The sequence below is a fragment of the Puma concolor genome, chromosome A1, assembly GCF_028749965.1.
Source record: "Puma concolor isolate L17-30 chromosome A1, mPumCon1.1.hap2, whole genome shotgun sequence".
In the NCBI taxonomy this organism is placed as follows: domain Eukaryota; kingdom Metazoa; phylum Chordata; class Mammalia; order Carnivora; family Felidae; genus Puma; species Puma concolor.
The window spans coordinates 27,680,949-27,706,028 of NC_141667.1; the positions used below are offsets into that span (position 1 = coordinate 27,680,949).

Sequence of the window (25,080 nt, forward strand, 5' to 3'; positions counted from 1 at the left end):
CATATATTACATTATTTGGATTATGACCTTGTATAATTAAATGATACTTGACCACCACTGATACGTTTCTCTCCTTGAATTTTTTAGATGATGTCTGAGAAAAATGTGGCCCATATTTTTAGGATAATGGGTCTAAAATATCTTTAGTTAGTGTTGGAAAAGAACTTCTTTGAAAAGGGATTTTTGCTTCCATAACACAGGCTTAGTTAAGTGATACTATAAATTGCTGTACATGATCTCTGGTTCATTTTCAGAGAGCAGATTCAGAAACGAATATTCTAGCCTTAGAAGCATTCTGGCTGAATTCTTGGAAAGTCGCACTTGGGACAGCCTGTCCCGAGGGCTCAGTCTGAGATGTGCTGTCTGACATACCACAGGAGCACATGGCCCTCTCAGTCCCACAATGAAGAAAATGTCATTGTTGGACCCAAATGTGATTTTAAGGAAACTTGCCAAGACCTCTTTCTCTTCCTTTGTTTCCAATATTAGGGTGTGATAAACCACCACTGGACATTCATTACTTTTGGGAACTTAATATTTTTTTACCTGGAAAGTTAGAAAAAAAATAAAAGTCCAGATATTCCCAAACTTAGAAAAAAAATAGTATCATCTGGAAGAATGCATTTAAGTTGTAGAGTCTTGGGGCACCTGGGTGGCTCAGTCAGTTAAGCGTCCAACTCTTGATTTCAGCTCAAGTCATGATCTCACAGTTCATGAATTCAAGCCCCACATTGGGCTCTGTGCTGACATCTCAGACCCTGCTTGGGATTTGGTCTCCGTCTCTCTCTCTCTGTCCCTCCCCCACTTGCTCTCTATCTCTGTCTCAAAATAAATGAAAATAAACTTAAGCAAATGTACAGTCTTGGATCCTTTTCCAAATCCACTGAGAATCAGAATCTCTGGGCCAGCATAGGGCTGGGAGGAGCTCCCCACCTGACTCTGATGTCACCTACTTAGCATCTATCCTCAGAATATTTAAAAACTGTAATTCCTTCCATATACAGGTGTGAAAAACAAGGCAAAGGATTGTCAGAGTATGCCATAGGCTTCCTCATTTTTCAATAACACCTTGAAATATTTTTTTAACTTCTTTTTTTAAATAAAGGAGAGAGAAAATTTTGATGGAGAAAGAATTAGTAAAACATGAAGTGAAAAGTGAGCTTAAAGATGAGGATACTAAAACAGAGATAAGAGGTGTCCACAGAGGCAACTTGTGGATTGGGAGCAATAATCAGAGCTGGGCTGAATGAACTTCTCCAGATTAGAGCTGTTCAAGGTGGTTGGTTTTGATTTGTTTTTTACTAAAGCCCTGACGCCCTCTAGCCGGCAACTGGAGAAGTCCAGAGTGTATAGGGAAGCATGTTCTCTGCTTGGAACTGGGTTCTTGCTTTGGAATCCAGATTGTTTCAGTTTCCCTTCATATGTTTTGGGTACCACATTTCTTTTTTAACTATTTTACTATCTCTGCTGCTTTAAAGCCACATCCTCTTCATCTCTGTAAGTAAAGTCGTGAACTCCACAGAAGAGAGGACAATTATGCTTAACATACTTTTGTCTCAGTTTAGGCGGGGACAGTGCAGAAAACATTTCAAATTTCTTAATTTCACCCTAAGAAGTATAATTTACATTGAGCAGTTGAGCTGGCATTTAAATAAACTGCGATTTGAGAAGTAATTCAAATGGTCTACACTGGTTCCCCTTGCCCAAAGTAACTTAGAAGATTCCTTAACATTTACTTCCATTGGTCTGAAAAACACCTGCTAAAGAGTTTTGATTATAATCGTAGTGAAAGTAAGGGGCTGGTGGTCCAAAAACAGCCTCATAGAATCCCCTATTCCAACTGCATCAAGGTAAAGAGAATGCATGTGAGTAAGCAATTTGTGAAAGAGCTTTGGGCTGAGAGCCGGGCGGGAGGTATCTAGTGTCTGTGAAGTCAGCTCCCCAATTGTATACTCTCTGCCTAACTTCAGTTCTTAGTACATACCAAAGGCAGAGGGCAACACTTGAACCTATAGTTCTGCTATATGAAGAAGCTTTGAAAATCGTGACAATCACAGACACCAAGTAAAGTGGTTAGATAATTAAAGAAGGGGACGTGGAATTTGTGTTTATCCAGTAAAAGCCCATCATCTGACTTGGGGTCTGGGCATGAAAAGAGGCCACTACCGTTGCTTTTAAAAATAAAAATGGGTAGGAGATCTTGAATTTTTAGAACCATCTTTCATCGAATGGTATCATTTCAAAGATAAAGTGAGAGTAAAGAAGAAAGAAAAAAATTCTAATACCTGCAGTTATGTTTGGGAATAAACAAGAAGAAGGGAGAGCAAATCAAAGCCGACTTTCTCCAGAAACATAGGAAAATAAAGGGTTACAACCATCTTCTTCTGAAACTTTGAAGAGGAAAAGGAGAATCTTCTGGTGGGCTCTCCCTGCCGCCCACCGCTTCCTCCTTCCCGAAGCGGGCGTGGCGAAGTTCAGCACCTCGGAAAGCGCCCCCTCAACTCGCGCGGGGGTTTACGCATGCTCCCTGGGAGCCCGCAGCCTAGGTTTTGCGGGTGCGAGTAGAATTCCGGTGACAGCGGCTGGCAACTCACTGGGAGCTGACAACAGCGGAGAGGTGGAGGCGCAAGGCTGGAAGGATGACTTCGAAAGACCTCCGGAGAGTCAGAGCGAGATAGATGGAACTCCCCTCTCTTTTTCCTCTCAAAGGGCAGAAACCTCGTCCGAGCTGCAGCAGCAAAGGAAACCGACAAAGGTATTTGAAAGAGAAGGAGCGGGCCCCCAATAGAGGTCCTGAGGGGCAGGGTGGGTATAGGCTAGTGCCCAACAAACGCAGTGCGGGAACGTCTGGATCGTACAGCAAGGATCTTCCGAGCTCAGCCAGAGAACCCTTGGACGCCCACCGCGCTCAGCCAGAGAACCCTTGGACGCCCACCGCTCGCCTTCGGAGCTGCGCTGCTCGGTTCTAGAACTCCGCTCCAGAACAGACGCGGAGACCAACTCTCGCGCCCCAACGCCGCCGCGGGCCAGAGAAGCTTTTGGCACCCAGTACCCAAGAGCCACGTGCAACTGCTTCCTTGAAAGCTCCCACGAACGCCCTGCGCCCTCGCGGGGACAGAACCCCCAGTGCGTTGGACTCGCTTAGGTCTTGAAGTCCTCCTGGAACATGACCTAGAGGCACCTGTGCTTGCAGGTGGTCGCTGCAGCCACGACAGTCACCATGAAGAAGGCGGCTGGCGGAGACGAGCTCGCAGAACTCTTCAGTATGATCCCGTACCTTCTGCAGGCGGCCAACACCAGCGGCAACGCGTCGCTGCGGCTTCAGGACTTGTGGTGGGATCTGGGGCTAGAGCTGCCTGACGGCGCGGCGCCGGGGCATCCCCCGGGCACCGGCGGGACAGAAAGTGCAGACACCGAGGCCCGGGTGCGGGTCCTCATCAGCGTGGTGTACTGGGTGGTTTGCGCGTTGGGCCTGACCGGCAACCTGCTGGTACTCTACCTGATGAAGAGTAAGCAGGGATGGCGCAAGTCCTCCATCAACCTCTTCGTCACCAACCTGGCGCTGACAGACTTTCAATTCGTACTCACCCTGCCCTTCTGGGCGGTGGAAAACGCTCTGGACTTCAAATGGCCCTTCGGCAAGGCCATGTGTAAGATCGTATCCATAGTGACGTCCATGAACATGTACGCCAGCGTCTTCTTCCTCACCTCCATGAGCGTGGCGCGCTACCACTCGGTGGCCTCGGCTCTTAAGAGCCACAGGACCCGAAGGCACGGCCGGTGCGACTGCTGCGGCAAAAGCCTGGGGGGCAGCTGCTGCTTCTCAGCCAAAGCACTGTGCGTATTGATCTGGGCCTCCGCCGCGCTGGCCTCGTTGCCCAATGCCATCTTCTCCACCACTATCAAGGTGATGGGCGAGGAGCTGTGCCTGGTGCGCTTCCCAGACAAGTTGCTGGGCGGCGACAGACAGTTCTGGCTGGGCCTCTACCACTTGCAGAAGGTGCTGCTAGGCTTCGTGCTGCCCTTGTGTATCATCAGCCTGTGCTATCTGCTGCTGGTGCGCTTCATCTCCGATCGCCGAGTGGCAGGGACCGAAGGAGGAGCCTCGGCTGCCCGGGGCAGCCTGGCCGCAGCCAGCGCCAGGAGACGGTCCAAAGTCACCAAATCAGTGACCATCGTGGTCCTATCATTCTTCCTGTGTTGGCTGCCCAACCAGGCGCTCACCACCTGGAGCATCCTCATCAAGTTCAACGCGGTGCCCTTCAGCCAAGAGTATTTCCTATGCCAGGTATACGCGTTCCCGGTGAGCGTGTGCCTGGCTCATTCCAACAGCTGTCTCAACCCCATCCTCTACTGCCTCGTGCGCCGCGAGTTCCGCAAAGCGCTCAAGAGTCTGCTGTGGCGCATCGCGTCGCCCTCTCTCACCAGCATGCGCCCTTTCACCGCCACCACCAAGCCAGAGCCCGAAGATCAGGGGCTGCAGGCCCTGGCACCTCTCCACCCGACCGCGGAGCCAGACCTGGTCTACTACCCGCCTGGCGTGGTGGTCTACAGTGGGGGGCGCTACGATCTGCTGCCCAGCAGCTCCGCCTACTGACTCAGCCCAGGGTGCGCAGTCACCGCAAAGTGGCCTTCCCCGGGTGGGGAAAGAGGAGAGCGGATTAGGAGATGCTGGGCGCCCGCCGGATCGAGAGGTAGGAGGGACGAGGATAGGGAGGGGCGCAAGGGAGCCGCCACTGAAGAGACGAGGGGGCTGTCTCCGGGGAGGGAAGGCTTCCAGACAGGGTGGAGAGAGGAAGCTGGCAAAGGGGCCCGGGTCAGCATCGCAGAGCCAAGCCACCAGCCCGCGCCCCCTTCTCTCCCCCCACACCACTTCCTCTCCTTAGGCTGTCAACACTGGGCAGGGTAGGGGTGCCCAGAAGCGGAGAAAGGACTCAGGAATGTAAAGAAATTGGGGCGCGAGGAAGTGGGGCTCAGCCAAGTGGTGCGCAGGCAATTGAGCGCATTTATTCCAGCGACTTTTATGGAGCTCTTGAAAGGGTCCTAGCGGCGCGTCCAACTGGGGGAGCCTCCCACAAAAACCATTCCTTCGCGCCTTGGCAGGCGAGACCGCCGCAGCGCCTTCTGACTTGCGGCGTGGCTGCGCAGAGAGCCCGGTTTGGGAATAAGAAACTTTTTCGGAGTTGGAAGAAAGTAGCGACGGTCTTGATCCGCATTCAAGAGAAATGCACCGCGAGAGAGAGGCATCTCCCGTGAGGCCGTTGTATCATTTACCATCGCGGACAGGGGGAGTGGGTACGCGGGAGCCGGGCCGCGACTCTGTGCTCAGCTGTCACCTGAGACAAAACACTTGCCCGCAAACGCCGCGAGCGATTCGCTGGAGAGTGGCGTCCCTGAGGGAGGGAGCAGATGCATTGTGATTAGAGGGACTGAACTGAGACCTTTTCAGGCTCTCGCCTCTGAAGGAAAAGGGGAGCTCACGTGCTCCCTTAGTAACCGAGCAGGAAGAGAGGGCGCCAGGTGCCGGAAGCCTGGACTTCCCAGTTCCCTGGGAAGCGGCGTGGGTACTGGAAACGCTGTGTGCTCCTTTCTGCGTGCGGCAGGTGAGCTGTGCCCTGGAGCAACTTGAAAAGGTCTGAGTAGACACGCTACTGGGCGTGGGGACTTTTCTGTAGCCTCTCCTCCTTCACTCTTTGGAACTCCGGGTGCCCGTTTGATAGAGGCTCTACCAGCCTATAGAAGGGTCGGCTTCTATAGGCTCAGGACAGGAAACTAAAAGATGCTGTAGAAATGGGGGAGCGGGGGGGGGGGGTAAGGGAGACTTCTGGAAACCAAACTCCTAGAACCAGATTTCAACAGGAGGCGTGGGGTGGGAAAGGGAATGGAAGACTCGAGTAAAATCTATCCCAAAGGGAAGAGAGTACAGACAGCCTATTCTGAGGGGATCATCACAATTTCTGCTGAGGGGTTCTCTCTTTCTCATAATATTGAGAAGACAAGGTGGGGAGTAAGACTTTCCACAGGATACTGTGGGACTTCAAATGGCTCTTTGGCCAAGTTCCATTCATTCTAAGGAATGCTCTGCATGGTGAGCGTGAATTACAAACTCTTCCTTAACCACCAGGCAGTCTATGGGACCATCTCTGAAGAATGACACGTTTCTTAAGACAATTCTGTCCTGGTCATAGCAATTTAGTCCTTTCTTGAGGCTGCTTAGAGAATAGGGATCAAACATCAGCTTACCCATCCAACTGCCAGTTTGGACAGAGGTGCTACTGTTCTCTTTGGGTGATCTAGTTTGGGATTAAAAAAAAAGCAAACCTGGCAACTTGGGCATCTATTGTTGTGGTTCTTTCACAATAAATAATCATTATACAAACATGTCTGCTTAAATAACCTCTCAAACTGTAAATCTTTTAGTACTTTTGTTGGAAATGTCCTGTATTGTCTGAGATTTCAGGCTCAGTGTGAACACCTGCAGCCCTAGCATCCCTCGTCCTGCATTCTGTAACACAACGCAGTGTAATTACTAAGCATTCATAGCTTTGCCACAAAAACAAAAGCTTCCCGATCTCCTCAATCCTGAGCAGTCCTGAGAAGTTAGCTTTTTAGAAAACTGAATAATGCTTTTGTTTTAAAGTAGTCAAATAGGGATGCCTGGTTGGCTCAGTTGGTAGAGCATGTGACTCTTGATCTCTGGGTTGTTAAGTTCAAGCCCCACCTTGGGTGTAGTCTACTTAAATAAATAAATAAATAAATAAATAAATAAATAAATAGAGTTGTCAAATTAGTCTATCTTTGCTCTTTAGGAAGAAAAAAATATTGATACTGATATCGAATAGCAATTGGGCTAATAAAAACTGAATGGCAATCCCCTCCGAGTCCCCAAAAACAAAATAACCAAGCAAGAAACACCCAGAAAGAACAAACAGTAGTAGCATGGCAGTGTATCCATGTATAATGTTGATATTAGCCTCTCATGGAGAGATTCTCTTTGTGACAGGAACTTGCCATTTCAATTTTGAGAATAAGATACTGGGTTGGTTCAGGTTTTTAGGGAAGTATGTTGAAGAGTGTGCTTCTGCCATCATGGGCCCTAGAAAAACAGAAGGGGCTAAGGGCAAGGCCTTCATGAAAGAACTTTGTGAAAAGAATCCACTTGTCCCCATCCAAACTTGAGGGCTTCTGAGAACATGGCTAGAGAGAGCCAAGACTATGACTTCTGTTTACCACAAAGACAAAAAAATAAACCAGGAAATGGCCAAATTTATTTTATTTTTTTGAATGCCAGTTGTGTGCCAAGCCCTGTACTGGGTGCTGAGATCACACACATCAACTAGACACATTACCGACTTGTATATTTAGGAGACGCAGCCATGTACACAAGGCAACTAGGTCATGGAACAGTGAGTTGAATGTCATAATAAGGCTAAAAGAAAGTGCTATGGTAATATAGGGGGCAGAAAGCTTGGTTCTGCTGGAGGATAAGAGACTTCCTTATCAAAATAGTATATGAGATGGACCTAGAAATAAGGGTACAAGTTAAATGGGCAGGGATGGCAATTTAGACAGGTAGTGGGGACACAGGACATTTGCAGCTGAGGGAAAGCAGTGATTAAAGGTTTGAGGTTGGAATGTCAGTTGCATGGTGCGGGAAGCAGCAGACAAAGCAGTTTGGCTTTCCTTTCTCCTACAGGATTTCCTGGGATTTCTGATCCGAATTTAGGTGTCCCTGCATTTGCTTTATTTGTCTGGGAATAGAACATTACTGTCAGAGAGAAACAAGAGAACAAGTATACTGAGAACAAGTACTTGAGTGCCTAAAAATGGTTAAAGGCTTTTAAAATTGGATTCTATCCACTCATTCAAACCTGAGTGGAGTGGAGTTAAGAGAGCAGAGTGTTTGAATATCCAAGTGTGTGTGTGAGTGCATGTGTGTGAGGGGATTTAGGGGTGGTGGTGAATGCATGCCCTAGCTCCTTTCTTCATCCCAGCAGCCCATCCAGTCCTTCAGCTGAAAAGAGCTTCCCTTGCCCTGTGCTTGGCCAGAGATGACTACTTTTAACTTCTTGGGGTCCAGGTAAGATGGTCCTTAACTGCAGGTCCTTCCTACCTCACCCATTCATTGATTTCAAAATCTTCAATCACCAGAACAGTCCTTGGAGAAATGATCAGGAAATAAACATTGAAGTCTGCAAATAGTTCTACTTTTAAACTTTGCAGACACCAAGGACAGGTGAATTACAAGGGAGGCGTTTCTTTTATAACACAGGGTTCTGGGTCACATGGGGTCCTCTGAGCATTTGCTCATCATCATCCCACAGTATAGGCTAGACAGCAGGTTTCTCCCTGATCACTCCTCTGAGTCAGTCATGACCTCGCCACTCTAAGATGGATAACATGAGAGGGAGAGGGAGGAAGGAAGATGGAGTGTTTTTGAGTGTTGACTATCTCATGTAATTTACTGAATACCATACTGAAAATGGAAACCAGAAACAAAACCAGTGGAGCTGTATGGAGACAGAATGGTGGTCAGTGGACCAGTTGTTCACCCTCGGGATGGTGAGACTGACTGGGAGCTGTGGCTGCCGCTGCCCAGCATCACAAGGGCATGTATCACCCAGAAAAGATCAAAATTCACAATCTGAGGTATGATTTCTACTGAATGTGCACTGCTTTCCAACTATCGTTAAGTAAAAGAAGATGAAGGAGAAGGAGAAGAGGAAGAAGAATTGTAATTTGAACCATTGTATTGTAAGCCAGGGACTGTCTGTATGAGTAAATGAAATATGAATTAAATATGAGTAAGCTAATATCATAAATCATCAGCAATATTTTGAGTATTGGTGAAATAATGAAAAGTATGACCCTCCGATTAAATATAGACCTCTGGTTAAGAAAAAAACAACACACGATATAATAAACACCATTGTCCTGTGTAAAACTAGTCAGCTTCTGGCATTTTGTCAAGGCCTGGAATGTCCTGGGATGCAGTAGGAAGGCACATGGAGGCGCCATCTCCCACAATTAACCTTTGCCACCGGTGAATGGAGGCAGAGCCCAGTCTTTCCCGAGACAGATGATGCCTAAAATAAGGAAACTGCTGTGCAGAGGGTTGGCAGAAAGTGACGTGCAGGCAGATCACTGTAGCTGAAGTCATAACGCAGGGCAGCCAATGGGCAGACCCCAAAGCTGCAGAGCCAGAGGACAGACTGATTTCCTACCATGTCCTTCACTGTGTTGGAGGTTAGGGATGATGTCTCCCTATTGACCTAATCCACATATCTTACGAAGAGAGCCACAAAACAGCAGCCGATCATGGCCACCACAGAGGCTGTGATTACCACAATGACGCTCCCAGCCTTGTTGACCAGGAAGCCCAGGCCACCTCCAACCAGGATCTGAGCCAGCTGCACCATGCACGTGAGGACTGCGCAGTCCAGGCCCTGCCCTCTCTCACTGCCGTCCAGACTCCCTCCCGGGGCCTGCTGTCTCTGCAAGGGAAACACAGGAACACATTTAATCTACGTGAACCGTACTTTAGGGCAGAGGTCAGCACACTATTTCTGTGAAGAGCCAGATAGGAAACACGTTCAGCCTGTGGTTCCCATGGTCTCGGTCGCAAGCACACAGCTCTACCATTGTAGTGTGAAAGCAGCTACAGTAAACACACGAGTTGGCGTTCCAATATAACTTCACGGACATTGGTATTTGAATTTCATGTAATTTCCACTTGTCACAAACGTTATCCTTCTACTGATTTTCTTTTTAAAATTTCATTTAAAAATATTAAGAGAATTCTTAGCTCATGAGCTGTACAAAAACAAGTGGCAGGCCACATGTGGTCAATGAGGCATAGTTGGCCAACTCCTGATTTAAGGTCACCGAGAAGCTCCAAATTCGTGCCCGAGGCTGTTTTTCCTACCTGCCACCTACCTTCAATTCCCCTGTTAGTGCCCATGAAGGTTAAATGATTCATATATGCAAAATTATCTCTTCCTAAGAAGTCAATAAATAAAATGGAATGGAAACTCAATACATACTCCCGTCCTTCCCTCCTTAGTGTTAAAATTTCAAATATGTGTAGAAGGATGTTAAATCCCAGATCTACACAGGAGAAACAACATAAAAAAAAAAAGTCAGCCTTTCAATATGGTCGATATGTGGCCTGAATCGGTTGATAATGTCACCACTTATTGGGTGTATTCTTTATGCTAGGCCTGTGCAAGATTCTTTGGCATATGTCGCTTCACGTCTTCCTTCCCTCCTCCCTGGATGCACGTATTACCATTATCCCCATATAACAACAATAATACTAACTACTTTTTTTGGAGTCTTTGCCAGGTGCTAGGTAGGCATCACGCTAGACAGACCACCTGCACTGTCTTGTGAAATTTCATTTTCCAACAACTCTATAAGGTGGGCATATTATTCCCATTTGCTTGATGAGGAAGCTCAGGCTCTGAGAGTTTGAATGATAATTCCTATACTAGTAAGGTTAAAAAACAAAAGCATTGTGCAGAAATAATGCATATTATGCTTTGCATAAGAGAGGGAAAATAAGAAAACAGATTCATACTTGTCTGTTTTTCATTTTAAAATACTGGAAGGATAAACAAAAACCTAGTAAGAGTGCTTACTTGCAGGCCCCCTGGGGGGAGATGGGGAAATGAGTAGGTGGGAGCCACCTGTCAGTGTGTACGTGTATATTGTGTATATTGCTGTGATTGTTGAGCCATGTGAACATATTGCCTTCTCTAAAAATGAACTCGTTCTAAGTGATATTTAATAAATAAATGGATGACTTCCCCAGTGTTGCACAACTGCAAAGTAGGGGCAGCAGGATTCGAACCCAGGTTTCTCTGAATGCAAAGCTTGTGTGTTTTTGCCCTAGCTTTCTCCTAGGAGGTTCTGTTCTTTGTGATAACTGTCTCTTTAACAGCAAAACCTGTGTGTGCATCGAAACGTTAGTGACAATGTTTGCCAGGGGATGAGAGCAGCCACGGACTCTAATTTGGAAGGTTTTAACTCCTAGCGCAACTCTGCCCTGCGGCATTGGTCAGAACAAATGATAGAGAAGACTGGGGTTGCCCGGGCACATGAAAGGGTCCAGTGTTTTAGCAGCTTCCTGCTGGGATGGATTAAGCTTTATTTCTTTAGCTTTTATATCACTACTCCAGGTAAGGAAATGTAAGTCTATTCTCATGGAGAAAAAGTGACATGTTTTGAAAAGAAGAGGTGGTAATCATAAAGCAGAAAGACCCCACCCACTGCTTTTTTAGGGCAGCCTGGTGCCTTCCCCTCCATCCTGAGCTCCAAAGGCAGAGAAAGGCAGCCAGGGAGTGACCACCTGCAACCCCAGCTTTCCTCCCTGTGCCCAGGGTCTGACTTACTAAAACCTGGACTCCAAGGGAATGTGGGCTAGGAATTTCCTACCTTTAATCAATAACTCCACCACTGCAGCCATTGGGAGTGGGGGACCCAGAAATGCTGCAGGAGCACTGGACACTGGGGCCGTTGTCAGAATCCCCAGGTTCCCCTTTCTTTGTGTGATTGTAGGCTGGTTTCTCAGCATTCCTGAGCCCCCTTTTCTTAACCAAATAAATGAGAGTAGCAGTACCTGCTCCCCTGTTCTCCAGGTACACAGGGCTTCAGAGTGAGGAGGAGGGTGTGGGCTAGGAAGGTGGTCATGCTTCGACCGGACCGTCATTACATTTGGCTGGGCATTTGAGAGCTCCTGTTTTAAGACCCTTGTTTCCAGCCCCGCCCTACACTTTCCTACCAAATACCCCCAGCCTTCAGGTGAGGTTCAATGACGCACCTTCTCTTCTTGCTCCTCGCGGTGGTACTTGGCAATGAGGTTAAAGGGCACAGTGTACAGAGTGCTGGACATCACACCAAACGAGGTACACAGAGCCAGGGTGGAGTAGACATTCGGGAAAAGTCCAATAAATCCTGTCCCCAGGCCAAATAGCAAATACCCCATGAAGTAAAGACCCTTTAATCCAATGTAGGATACCAAAGATTTCTGAAAGTCTGTGGGGAAAAGAAAGAGAGAAATTGCAGCTGACGGTGTCAGTGATAATTTCAGACAATCCTTTCTTTTGAAGATTCACTTTTTTTAGGAGCCTTCCTCTGATACCGAGTCAGGAACAAAAGAATCTCCTTATCTGTGCTTAAAAACAGCTGGCTTTTGGAATCAGCCTTAAATCCTGTGCATACAGAAGAGCTGGAAATTGCCTTGCTAGGTTGATCTTGTTTTCCATAGGGAGGGACCAGGTGCTGTTCAGCAGGCAGCTGAATACCAGCGGGATGCAAAGAAGTGGAAAAGCCCATTTTGGCTATGGGACTGTGGGGGCACAAGACATGGAAGAAAAGTGGGGTCCTTCTGGTTTACAGCTGTCTAACCTAACAGGATACAAACAACAATCCAGGCGTATCTTGGCCCCACGGCCCCAAGACAGACTGGAGGAAACGGAAACAACCAAATTTAAAGAATGATCCAGGTCATCTGGTCCCTTCACTCCCATCTGAAGTCCGTCTGCACACCTGGGAAGGAAGTGAAGGATGCCCTTTATCTAAAGACAGGTTCCCTGACTTGCCAACACTTTCCAGGCTGGTGAGGGGCTCTCACCACACCCAGAACCTACCTCCCCATTGCTGGCTCCCTGACACTCGGTCCATTTCCGTAACTTCTCAAAACCTCAGCTTCCTCATCTAAAAAAACCCCAAGATTAATAAAGCCCTTCTTTGAGGTTGTCATCAGGATCAAATGAGATCCGATGCTTATGACCTCACTTAGCCCAATGCCAAGCACAGAGAAGACATCCGGTTAATGGTGACTATTGTTATTGCAACAAATACACGCTTGTCTGAAGATGGTTGTCTCTTAACGTGGTTCCCCTCCCAATCAGAAAACTTGGCTTGCTCATAAAAGCGTTGTAGTAGATTAGTAGAGTTCATTTTTAAAAATTGAAAATTCTGTTTTAAAATGTTTTACTGAGGAGCCTGGGTGGCTCAGTCGGTTAAGTGTCCAAGTCTTGATTGTGGCTCAGGTCATGATCTCACGGTTGTGAGATCGAGCCCTGATGTGGGCTCCATAGGATTCCATCCCTCTCGCTCTGCCTGTCCTTCTCTCTCCCTCTACCTCTCTCTCTCCCTCTCTCTCTCTCTCTCTCTCTCTCTCAAAAAATAAATTTTTTAGGGGCGCCTGGGTGGCTCAGTTGGTTAAGCAGCCGACTTCGGCTCAGGTCATGATCTCACGGTCCGTGAGTTCGAGCCCCACGTCGGGCTCTGTGCTGACGGCTCGGAGCCTGGAGCCTATTTTGGATTCTGTGTCTCCCTCTCTCTGACCCTCCCCCATTCATGCTCTGTCTCTCTCTGTCTCAAAAATAAATAAACGTTAAAAAAAATTTTTTTAAATAAATTTTTTAAAGGTTTTACTGGTTTCCAACATGGTAGGAAAATTCCCTTAGAAACCTTGATCTTTCTTTTTTAAATAGCTGTTCCCAATCCACATGTTCCCTATCTTTCCCCTGCCCATTCTACTGGAACCCATGAATCCAGGGGATGAATGATAGAGACCTCAAATGTGTCTATTCAAGAACAAAATTTTCCATATCTGTGCAAATAATGGTTGGATTTAATTCACCTAGACAAGAAATCTAATCTGTATTATATTTGAATCAATTATGGAAACTAAACACTGTCTCAGGTCATCTGATGGAAGTCAGAGCTCTGAAAATGACAAGTGGGAAATGTTGTTTCCTCTATTAAATCCGTACCATCCCTAGAAGGGCTGCTGTCAAGGTTGAGAGTGAAAGCTATAGAGAGCTAGGAGAGTTCCTGTTTGCTTAATGATTACGTTTATACAAAAAAATGTAACCTAGGTGTCTCAGTACCTAAAAGACACCATCAGTATTCACTGGGGAAATGCTCTCAGCCAAGTATATAGGCCAGCCAAGAAAAAGGCAAAGAAGCACAAAGAGATATTTGGAAACATAAGTAACTTCAGTACAAAGACGTCAGGCAAAAAATCCTCTATTCATGAAGAGAATCAATAAGTGTAAGGGCCTGATACCCAGTCGTGGTTATGTCTTCATACTATGTCTTTCATCAGTACTGGAGGGAATGACTGATTTAAGCACCCACTATGAATAGTAGTGTATGATATGAAAAATTGGCTATATTTCAGTATTCAATATTGCTATTTTCATGGATCTAAGTGTGCTTGCTTTGTAAAAGGAACCTGAAAATACCATACCTCACCCTCCACCTCAGCAGCCAGAATGCCCTGCCAAACTCCATCTGGATAGAAATTCTGGGTCTGCATCTGATGTTATATGATGAGTGCAAAATACAGGATGTACTCTGGAATTAAAGGAAATGATTGATTCTGCCCAGGGTGTTTTGGAGTGCAGAGGGAAAGAACTTGGAAGATTTAACAAGGTCATATTGGAGCTGAGTCTAAAAGCTTGAATAGCAGTTGTCTAGATGTGGAATTAGAAAAGGCATCTGGTAGAAGGAAAAACCAAAAGCAGTTTGAAAAACACAGAGCTGAGAAAGTCTGTGTAGTGAGTCTTCAGGGGGAGTGAATCTGTGTGGGAGTGACAGAGGTCAAGGTGTAAACCAGACCAAGCTGAAAATCATGGAATGCCAGGCTGAGGACTTTGACTTTATCTTACGGGCATGGAGAGACCCTGAAGATCCTTAGGGCTGGTTGGTATTTTATAAATAAAATTTTAGTTCTAATTCAAGTGAAAGGGATCCCATAGATCTACACATTAACATAACTTTGGAAAACTATTCAAATAATCGTTTATTGGATACAGAGCTTTTAACTCAAAAGGGCCTAAAAAATAACATGCATTTTAATTTTCAAATGCCTAAGAGTAGCTCCTAATGGAATGGTCCTTAGTAGGGATTCTTTGAGAAAAAAAATATTTTTAAATGTCACAAAACTAAAATGCTAATTACTTGTGGAAAAATGGGCTCCTCTTACAAGAATGAGGTGGTATAAATAGTCCCCCCACCTCTTGATAGCACAAAGGGATTGAGATGAATAACTTATTAGTCCCTTTTAGTCTAATGCTCTCTGATTCTATTTTAAGTACTTGAAATCTTCCTCCTGGAATTTTCTTAGTTCATTCACCTTAAAGGGAAAAAAAGGAGTTTTGCTAAAGAAATATAACCTTTAAGCCACCATTATTTGGTTATCATAAATTTTAAAATAATAAATTTTATGGTTTCGTGGTTATGGGAGTCATGAATTCCTTATATGTTTGTATTAGGTCCCCTTTTCCCACTCGTGCTATATTTTGAAGATATTTTTTTGATCTTGAAGCAGGTTTCCTAATGTACTATGGCTGGTTGGAGGCCAGATCAGGTGTCATTATACACGTTCACTCTCTTCCCCCTCAGGAAGCACACTTCAGTGGCAGAATGAGTGCCCCCTGGGAATGGTGACAGGGATTGTCCATCACTTCCCCCTCTCCCACCTGGGCCATAACCCTGCTATCCCCTGGGTCTGCCCAAAGCCTAGAGCTCCGAGTTGCAGGCCAGCTATTCTCCCCACAATCCAGGAGGAGCTTCCATTATTATCAGAAGCCCAATTTCTACTCCAAATGGGGGACCTGCATACCTTTTATCAGCCAGATTATTTCACTTAATTCAATGTATACAGAGCTAGGAGATTTCCATACACATTGGCAGGCACCACATGAGACTAAGGTTATAATACATTAGTTTGGGGTTGTTTAATTTTTTTTTTCAACATTTATTTATTTTTGGGACAGAGAGAGACAGAGCATGAACGGGGGAGGGGCAGAGAGAGAGGGAGACACAGAATCAGAAACAGGCTCCAGGCTCCGAGCCATCAGCCCAGAGCCTGACGCGGGGCTCGAACTCACGGACCGCGAGATCGTGACCTGGCTGAAGTCGGACGCTTAACCGACTGCGCCACCCAGGCGCCCCAGTTTGGGGTTGTTTAAAACCAATCACAGAAATCTCTTTGTTTGCAGTGTCCTTACAGCTGAAACTTAGCTAACGGGGGTTAATGGACTCCAGTCCCTGTGGAAAGCTGGTACCTTAGGAAAAAAGTTGTCATCTTCAATCCTTGAAAAGTGCTCCTGTGACGTTTCACCCTGCCTACCTGAGCTAAGCTAACATTTTGCATGTTAATTCTGTCACCCAGCATTTTAAGCATCCTTCCTATGTTCAATCATTTATAGTTCTAATAAACATACTGTGAAACTCCACCAGTGATCTTACTCCAGTAGAACACTAATTAATACTCACTGCTAATCAATACTCTCTGCTGGGACTCTAGCCCTTGTCCATCCAATACTTCTCCATCTTGTTTACAAGATTTCCTTTTATTTTCCAGGGAACTTTGATCAGGTTCCCATAGATTCCAAGGAAAAAAGTGATCAATGAGAAAAACAACATAGAATTCAGTATGGAAAAGGATACTTCATGTGGTCCTTTCTAAGGGACTAGTCTTTTCTGATCTCCATATATTTATCATGAATCTTGTATTTTAAAGAGCAAAAAACAAATACAGAAATATAAAGCCCAAGATTCTTCTAGACCAGAGCCCTTTAGAAGATACCCTCAGGAAGAAGAGACTTACAGGAATAAAGTGAGGAGAACATGGAATTGATGCACAAGCCCCAACATCCAACCTCGACCCCTCTTTCGTAGATGAGAAACTCTGTGGAGTTGTGTGCAGCATAGGGATCTCCATGGTACACAATCTGAAAGAGATATTTGGGGCTGTTGAAATGCAAATGCAGTGTGGTAGGGACCCCTTTCCATGTGCTCTGCTTCTCCATCTCTAGGGAGTGGCAGTCCCTGCCCAAAGGGCCCTTCCCAGGACACAGAGCTCATTCTCCCATGACTACATCACCCCTTTCATCCTTTTATACTTCTACTCAAGGACCATCAGGAAGTCCTAATGCCATCAAGTCTAGACAACATCTCCCTAGATCATTAACACCCCTCCTTCCACGTAACATCCTGCCCCCAGCTGACTTAGACAACCCTGTCCCCCTTCTGGTACAGCCAACAGGCTTCTGACTCATCTCTGCACATGCCATTCCTATTACTGCTTGAATTATTTTCTCTCTTCTCTCTTTCTCCAGTTCCTATTCACCTTTCAAGGCCTGGATCATACTGTGTCTCCTTTATTATGCCTGCCATGACCACTGCAGCTCACATTGATTCCTTCTTCTTTGTTGTATTTGATCAAGTACTGGTCCCATAGAGAGGTCTAGGGTGTAATAACTTGTCTCTGGGACCTGTCTACAAGGCAGCTCTTTGAAAGTACTCCTTCTCACACTCTTACTGTGCCCATCTTAGGGGTTAGCCCAGAAGGCACTCAACAGGTGCAGAATGAAGGATTAATGTGCAAGTCAGTGAGTGTGTTCACACATTTATTACCTGGCCCATGAAATCTGTGAAGAAGAGCATGTTAGACAGGAAGGCAGTCCATCCAAAGAGGTGGCTGATGCAAAGACAGCGGTAGTGGGGAGGCATATTCACCAGCTCCCTCAGCAGTGATTTCATGGTCATTGCCTTCCTAGTCTGGAAGAAAACATGAAACAGGTGTGACCTTCAGTGCAGACATGCAGCCAGCTGTGTGAGCCAGAGCACACAGCCATGTTACATATCTGTCAGTTGACAACCTCAGGGTCACACTTTCTGGGCATGGCACCAAGGTATCCATGGAGAGGTCTTATAGGAGGGGTTCTGTTAATTGTGTGTGTATTTAGCAGTTTCAGGTCCAGAAGAGGCTTTGGAGACATAAGGGTAATGGAACTGGAAATGGGGCTTGCTTTGGGTCAACATGCAAGAGATATCTAGCATCCTATCTTTGAATGACAGAACCACTGCACAAGGACAGAGCTCACAGACCTAAGCTAGCCCCGAGATTATTATAATTCTTAGATTTCTTGACTCTGAAAGTGTGATAGACCAAATTCTAAGATGGCCCCATGATCTCTGTTTCCTGGTGTTACATGGCAGAGGGATTTTGCAGAGATAATTAAGGTTACTAATTTGTTGACTTTGAGTTAATCAAAAGCAAGATTATCTGGGTGACCCTAACCAAATCACATGAGCCCTTTAAAAAGCAGAGAGTTTTCTCTAGGTGGGAGCAGAAGAAGAAGCCAGAGTTTCAAACACAAGCAGTGTTGGCTTTGAAGGTGGAAGGGGCCACACGGAAGGGACCTGAGAGTGAACTGTAGGAGATGACAGTGACTCCTGGCCATTAGTCAGCAAGAAAACAAGCACCTCAGTCGTACAACAAGGAGTTCTACCTGAATGAGGCTCAGAAACTGATTCTTCCCCAGTTGAGCCTCAAGATGAGACTGCACCTCAATCAACACCTTGATTTCAGCCTTGTGAGACCCTAAGCAGAGAACCCAGTGGAGCCCACCCAGACTCCTGACCTACAGGACTGTGAGATAATAAATATGGCTTCAAGCTGCTCAAGCTGTGGTAATTTTCTAGGTAGCAATACAAAACTAATACAGAGCCAAACAGTTCCCTGTTCTTGACCAAGTATCTCTTCTCAGTTTATTTCCCTGGATCTTGCGATGAGTCAGCACATATAAATGAGCCCTATGTGGAGTCAGAAGTGAAAACAATATAGAACACACACATACACACACACACTGAATACACATGCCCATATTCTTTAATTTAGACTTAAATTATGTTAAAACCAGAAGCTACACTTTCTTTTTGTATCAGAAGCCTTGAGAAAATGAGAATTTTGAACTATTGACACAAAAGTTTTGAATACAAAGACTCAAACAGCCTTTAGCATCTAGTTGTATAAGAGAAGAAAGAAAGCTTGAGAATATTGAGCAGTCAGCTGCCCTGAAGACACTGAGACTATAAACATCAATCATTGTGGGGTGATGGGTCTTTCTTGTCATATCTTTATTTAATCTGAATCTTGACATAACGAAATTGAGTCCTGGCTAGTTTATTTATAAGATGGTCTCTGGGGAATTTCTATTTTCACTATAACAAAATATTGTTTTTATAACTCTACACTTTATATGATAATGCTTTTTACTTCTTTGTTGTGGAAAATTATATTTACTCATTGTAGGTTTGTTGTATAAGTTGATTTTTTAAGTTGTCAATTTTGTAGTATTTAACCAACTGACCATGACTGAACTGATTTTCTTATACAGTCATCCCCACCCTTATCCATAGGCAATACATTCCAGGACTCCCAGTGCATGCCTGAAATTGCACATGGTACCGAAACCTGTAGACTATGTTTTTTCTTACACATACCTGTAATCATGTTTAATTTATAAATTAGGCACAGTAAGAAATTAACAACAATAGCTAATAATAAAATAGAACAATTATAATAATATATGCTAATAAAAGTTATGTGAATGTGGTCTCTTTCTCCCAAAATATGGTATTGTGTTATACTCACTCTTCTTCTGGTGATGATGTGAAATGATAAAATGCCTATGTGATGAGATGAAGTGAGGCGTGGTGACATAACATTAGGGCTACTACTGACCTTCTGACGATAAGTCAGAAGGATCATCTGCTTCCAGATGGCGGCTGACCACAGGTAACCGAAATGTGGAAAGTGAAACCGCAGTTAACTGGGGACAACTGCACTTAATCAGTATTTAAAAAGTATAGGCATTCCTTTGGAATTAGAAAAAATAACTGTTTTTGCATGTAAAATATGGTAACTGTTAAAATAAATGTTTGCTGTAAAAGAAACTCAGTGCAGGATTGTAACTTTTTAGTAACCACAGGAAGATAAGGGGGTGCCTGGCTGGCTTAGTTGGTAGAGCATGTGACTCTTGATCTCAGGGTTGTAGGTTTAAGCCTCCTATTGGGTATAGAGGTTACTGAAGAAATTAAAATATAAATAAATAAGATAAAATAAAAAGCCTGGGTTTCATGCCTCAGACTAAGTGATTTATTTTTACTTTCCCTGTTTTCTTTCCAAAAACGCAGAATTTTAAAAAGTGAATGTGGCCAGCAAGTATTCATCCTCACTCCAAATATTAATTTAGGCTTCTGCCTTATACATAATTTTCATTCTACTTTCATTGTTAATCTAACATTTTCTTTCATCCAAAAATAAATATGAGCTTTCAAATTGTGCCTACTATTTCTGTAAAAGCTGGGAATGTGAATATTCAAAGCCCTTTGGGTATTTTAACTCAGAATGAAAATTCAGCTGGCATCTTATTCCCTGACTCATCAGCTCCCTTGGTGAAGCCCTTTCAATGGTTTTGAGCCCTGAGGAGTTACTCTACTGCATGTATTGTGCTCCTTTGTCAGCCGGAGATTGGGTGGTGGTAAATTTATACATGAGAAAGGCAATATTGGGAAGAGAGCTTCCTAGTCTCAAAAGGAGACTATTGAAATGCTGAAGTAAGCAATGATGGCATGGAGGAATTGCAGATAGATTTTATGGGATCTAGTTTGAATCCTGAAATAATTTAGGCTTCTTGCCATTAAAAAAATAATAATCCCAGTTATCAAACTGCACAGCCACCCTCATTTTGTAAAGTAAGTACATTCTACCTTGGAAAATAAGTATTGGCTTATGCCCCCTGGTAGGGCTGTCTAAGTTCTGGAGCATAGGAATGGGACATTAGTCAATTTTATGATCCCTAAATACCTGCTAGAGAGCTTTGTACATACTCCGTACCCAAAGTAGTTTGTTGAGTGAATACTGACTGTGATATGCTCATAGACTTATATAAAGCTTAAAAAGCACCGTTACCTGCTTCATCTTAGTTGAACATCCCAATAACCCTAGAATATAGAGAAGACAACCCAACAAGAGAAGTCAAGCTCATAGAGATGAGATTCACTGAGCTTGTGTGAAAGTTCTGTTAGAGCACAGATGAAGTCTGTTCCCTATTTGTGTCTGGACTGCTCAGCATTCTGCCAGGCTCATAATAGGCACCTCTACCAAACACGTCACTATGTGGTAGGAACCGCTCTAAGTAACATTGTATGGATTCTCTCATGTAATCTGCACAAAATACTTAAAGGTAGACAGAATCACTTTCTCATTTTACAGAAATGTAAATGCCCAAGGTCATGCATTCCAGAGCTGGTAGAGGCAGGATCTGAACATTTGCACTTTTAATCTTTAGGCTCTTTATAGCAAATGCCTGATGGTTGTTGAATGAATAAAACAGGTCAGCCAGCTAGAGGAATCAAAATTTAAACCCAGGTCTTTCACAACCTCTTTGCCAGTGAGGGAATCCTCTGTACTTCCATCCCTGAGGTATTGCCATCAAAGTCAGCTTGAAGGAGCATGCAGCTGTGTGTCAGTGTTGTCCAACAGAACTTTCTACAATAATGGAAATGTTCCATACCTGCACTGCTTTGTACTGTAGCTCCTAGCCCCAAGGGGCTATTAAGCCTTGGAAATGTGGCTAAGGCCGCTCTGGAAAACAGTGTGGAGGTTCCTCAGAAAATTAAAAATAGACCTACCCTATGACCCAGCAATAGCACTGCTAGGAATTTATCCAAGGGACACAGGAGTACTGATGCATAGGGGCACTTGTACCCCAATGTTCATAGCAGCACTCTCAACAATAGCCAAATTATGGAAAGAGCCTAAATGTCCATCAACTGATGAATGGATAAAGAAATTGTGGTTTATATACACAATGGAATACTACGTGGCAATGAGAAAAAATGAAATATGGCCTTTTGTAGCAACGTGGATGGAACTGGAAAGTGTGATGCTAAGTGAAATAAGCCATACAGAGAAAGACAGATACCATATGGTTTCACTCTTATGTGGATCCTGAGAAACTTAACAGGAACCCATGGGGGAGGGGAAGGAAAAAAAAAAAAAAAAGAGGTTAGAGTGGGAGAGAGCCAAAGCATAAGAGACTGTTGAGACCTGAGAGCAAACTAAGGGTTGATGGGGGGTGGGAGGGAGGAGAGGGTGGGTGATGGGTATTGAGGAGGGCACCTTTTGGGATGAGCACTGGGTGTTGTATGGAAACCAATTTGACAATAAATTTCATATATAAATAAAAAAAAAACTTTTAGAGTAATTTGAAAAAAAAAAAAAAGGAAATGTGGCTAAGGCAACCAAGGAACTGACATTTTAATTTTTTTCATTTTAATGAATTTAAACTTAAATAGCCTTATGGGACGAATAGCCAATATATTGGTCAACATAGCCCTAGCCTCTTCTCTCTGACCATTTCCTCCTAACCTAATTTCTCTGTAATTTAGTAGAATTTTCCTTAAATTCTAAGCTAATTAATTCACTGACTAGTTCACTGAAAATGGCCTAAAAATTTTTTTTTCAAATCAGTTCATTAGACACGAATTAAACATGCCCAGCCCAGTTACCAACCCAGGGATGCTATCATTTGGAAGAACAAATTTATAATCCCAATCTAAGAAGTAAAGATATTTCTTAAGGCCTGAAGGTGGTTCCAGGCTTCTCTTATGGTCTAACATTTTGGAACTGGCTTCATCTTCCCTAGTTTGATGCTCTTGAAAAGAGTAAGAGGAAGACCAGAGGAAAACGCACACAATTTTTTTTTGAGGTGCAAATTTTAATGCAAAGGGATAAGAGCTATAGGAGACTGGAGAATTCAATTAGACTTCACATCAAATTTTCATATCAAAAAAGCAAACAAAACCAAGAATAATAAACAAAATAAGAAGGGTAAGAACAAGGATATTTTTCCTGAGTGAAGAAAAGAGAATTTGCATCTTACCTGTTCAGCAGGATTTGGGGGTTTTTCCCCATGCATTGCCAGCTCCGGGTTTACATAACCATTTTTAGCTTTCTCAATAGACCCATACTGGTACATTTTGTCTGGTGACAATGGAAAGTCCTGGGGGGCTTGCTGTGGGGAAATGTCCTTTATAACATCTTTAAGTGGGGCTTCAGGGATACTACAGAGATGAATAGTAAAACACAAAGTGAGCACCAAGGCGGAGAAGAAGAACATGACCTGGAATTCTGTGCCCAGCACTCTTCCTAGCTCCAGATGGGCCCAGTCGATGGCACCCAAAAGGTAACCCAGCGTACCTCCAAAACCTGGAAAGCAAGAAAGCTGCGTTAGCATATTTAGCAAACTGCCTTCTCTTCCCATGGTGCCCAGGTCCTCCCCTTCAGTGGGAAAGCTCCCTGAAGCCAGCAGAGCCTGGTTATGATGGAGAGTTAACACAGCAGCAAGCCAAGACATCTGCAACCGGGAAACATGCATTCAAGGCTTGGTTCTGGCATGTACTTGCTGTGATTTTGGACTTTCTCACTCATAATATGGGGTTGATAATAAAAGAGTAAAATGGACCGGTGCCAGAAACGAATATTGACACCAACAGAAGTCCCGTGGCCTTGCAAGCTGTAGTCTCTAAACTGCTTTGGAACTAAAATTCCTGCCCTTAAATAGCCCCAGAGAAAACCAACCTCTGGTTGCAATAAAATTATTTGTAATGTTGTTTATCTATTAATAAGCTTCCTAGCACGACACAAGTTTGCAAAGACGAAACACCTTTGCACTCTGTCTTCATTCCTTGATTAGAAGCTAAAGGAACTTGTTCCTAGTTGATAGCCACAGAACAAATAACACAAGTTGAAATATGAATTTTTAAAAATCGTATTGTCATGTCACAGGACCTGGACCTTTCAGGTCCCTGTCTTTCTGTTGCTTGTTTTACCTGCTTTTGCTGAAGACAGTGTGATTTGAGGAACACTGAGAAAGGACTCCCCCAAATCTATCCTGCCTTAATGGTATAATAATTGAAATCCCATTAGCAGTGATTCATTCTCTTTGGATTTTAAAATACAAGTGCCCCTCACCTAAGCAGGACACTGTATTTGTTCATCGTGGAGGCATCAGTGATCCTGAGAATGCAGGGATGAGAGAGGGGCACCCCCAGAGGTGGGAGGGTACCCAGGGATGTGAGGAGATGAATGCCCAACACACCTCCTACCTGAGCCACGAACTTGTGTAGGCTGATCAACCTGTCAGACACCTTTAAATGTCAACCTCCCATCATGTCTCACCAAACACAAATATCTACCTGGACAGAAAAGTTTTGTTTTTGGTTTTGTTTTTCTTGTGTGAGTGAAGTCTCCATTTTATTTCCCAGATAAAGACAATATCCTCATAAACCAGGGAATCAAGGAAGAAAACGGAACTTAAGGAATTCTCTTTCTCTAACCCTGAACACCTAATATAAATCCTGACTCCAGGAACACAAATCGGAATGTCAAATGCCATGACTCCTAATTTATCCCAAATGGTGGGATACATTAGTCAGTCTACATTATGGTTACTTGCAATTTACTACAGAGGGTATTTACAGATGACCAACTGTTCAACCAATGATTCCCAAAAATAAAGCATCATTGTCATGCCCTGAGTGTCAAAGCATTATAAGACAGAATTATGGGAAACTGTGACAAATGGATGGGAAAAAGTTAAACTTACGTCTCCTGCCAACAGGAATATATGGTCTAGTTATGGGTAACGGGAAAATACATAAATAGACAAATGACACATATAGTGACCTGTCCTAGATGGTAGGTCCCAGGCTTTGAGAAGAAGAAGAGGCCCTTGAGCCAACCATACTTATGATTCAGAGGGCAGTTCTGGGACAAGTGGTGCCTCTGGATCACTATCAGACAATGACTCTCCTTATCCAATCATGGAGATGCCATTGGTTTCAGAGGTCATGTGCTGAGCCAAGCAATCAACCAATAAAGATGTACTAAATTCCCAGCACTATTTGCGGGCCTATCCAAATCAGGATTTCCCAATTCTGGCACTGCTGACATTTTGGGCTGAAGGATTCTTCATTGTGAAGGACTGTTCTATGCGTTATAAGATGTTTAGCAGCATCTCTGGCCTCTACCTACTAGATGCCAGCAACGACTTCTCCACGAGCGATGACAACCGAGCGTGGCTCTAGACAGTGCCTAATGTCCCAAAGGGGGCAAAATGTCCTCCAGTTGAAAAGCCCTGACCTTAATTAATTCTATGAAAAACTTACACATTCCTTTTTTGAAACTACTTATAATTTATAGCC

The 25,080-nt window shown here is 44.4% G+C and overlaps 2 protein-coding genes across 2 annotated transcripts in view; one reads left to right on the top strand and one right to left on the bottom strand.

The window, feature by feature from the left end:
* The first annotated feature begins 2,905 nt into the window (after positions 1-2,905).
* On the top strand, positions 2,906-5,789 carry RXFP3 (relaxin family peptide receptor 3). Its single transcript, XM_025924755.2, has one exon. The coding sequence runs from the start codon at positions 3,221-3,223 to the stop codon at positions 4,595-4,597; it is 1,377 nt and encodes a 458-aa protein (XP_025780540.2). The 5' UTR covers positions 2,906-3,220; the 3' UTR covers positions 4,598-5,789.
* A 2,461-nt stretch (positions 5,790-8,250) lies between these two features.
* The window catches only part of SLC45A2 (solute carrier family 45 member 2), a 33,843-nt gene continuing 17,013 nt past the window's right edge, over positions 8,251-25,080 (bottom strand). Inside the window, exons 3-7 of the mRNA XM_025924632.2 lie at positions 22,758-23,083; positions 17,440-17,583; positions 16,631-16,754; positions 11,822-12,036; positions 8,251-9,494 (exon numbers count right to left, since the gene is read on the bottom strand). Of these exons, the coding sequence (XP_025780417.1) occupies positions 9,273-9,494; positions 11,822-12,036; positions 16,631-16,754; positions 17,440-17,583; positions 22,758-23,083 (1,031 nt within the window). The 3' untranslated portion in view covers positions 8,251-9,272. The remainder of the gene's footprint in view (positions 9,495-11,821; positions 12,037-16,630; positions 16,755-17,439; positions 17,584-22,757; positions 23,084-25,080) is intronic.

Bases quoted from the DNA above. Each gene is read 5' to 3' on its own strand.
- RXFP3 (XM_025924755.2), top strand. From the start codon at position 3,221: ATGAAGAAGGCGGCTGGCGGAGACGAGCTCGCAGAACTCTTCAGTATG.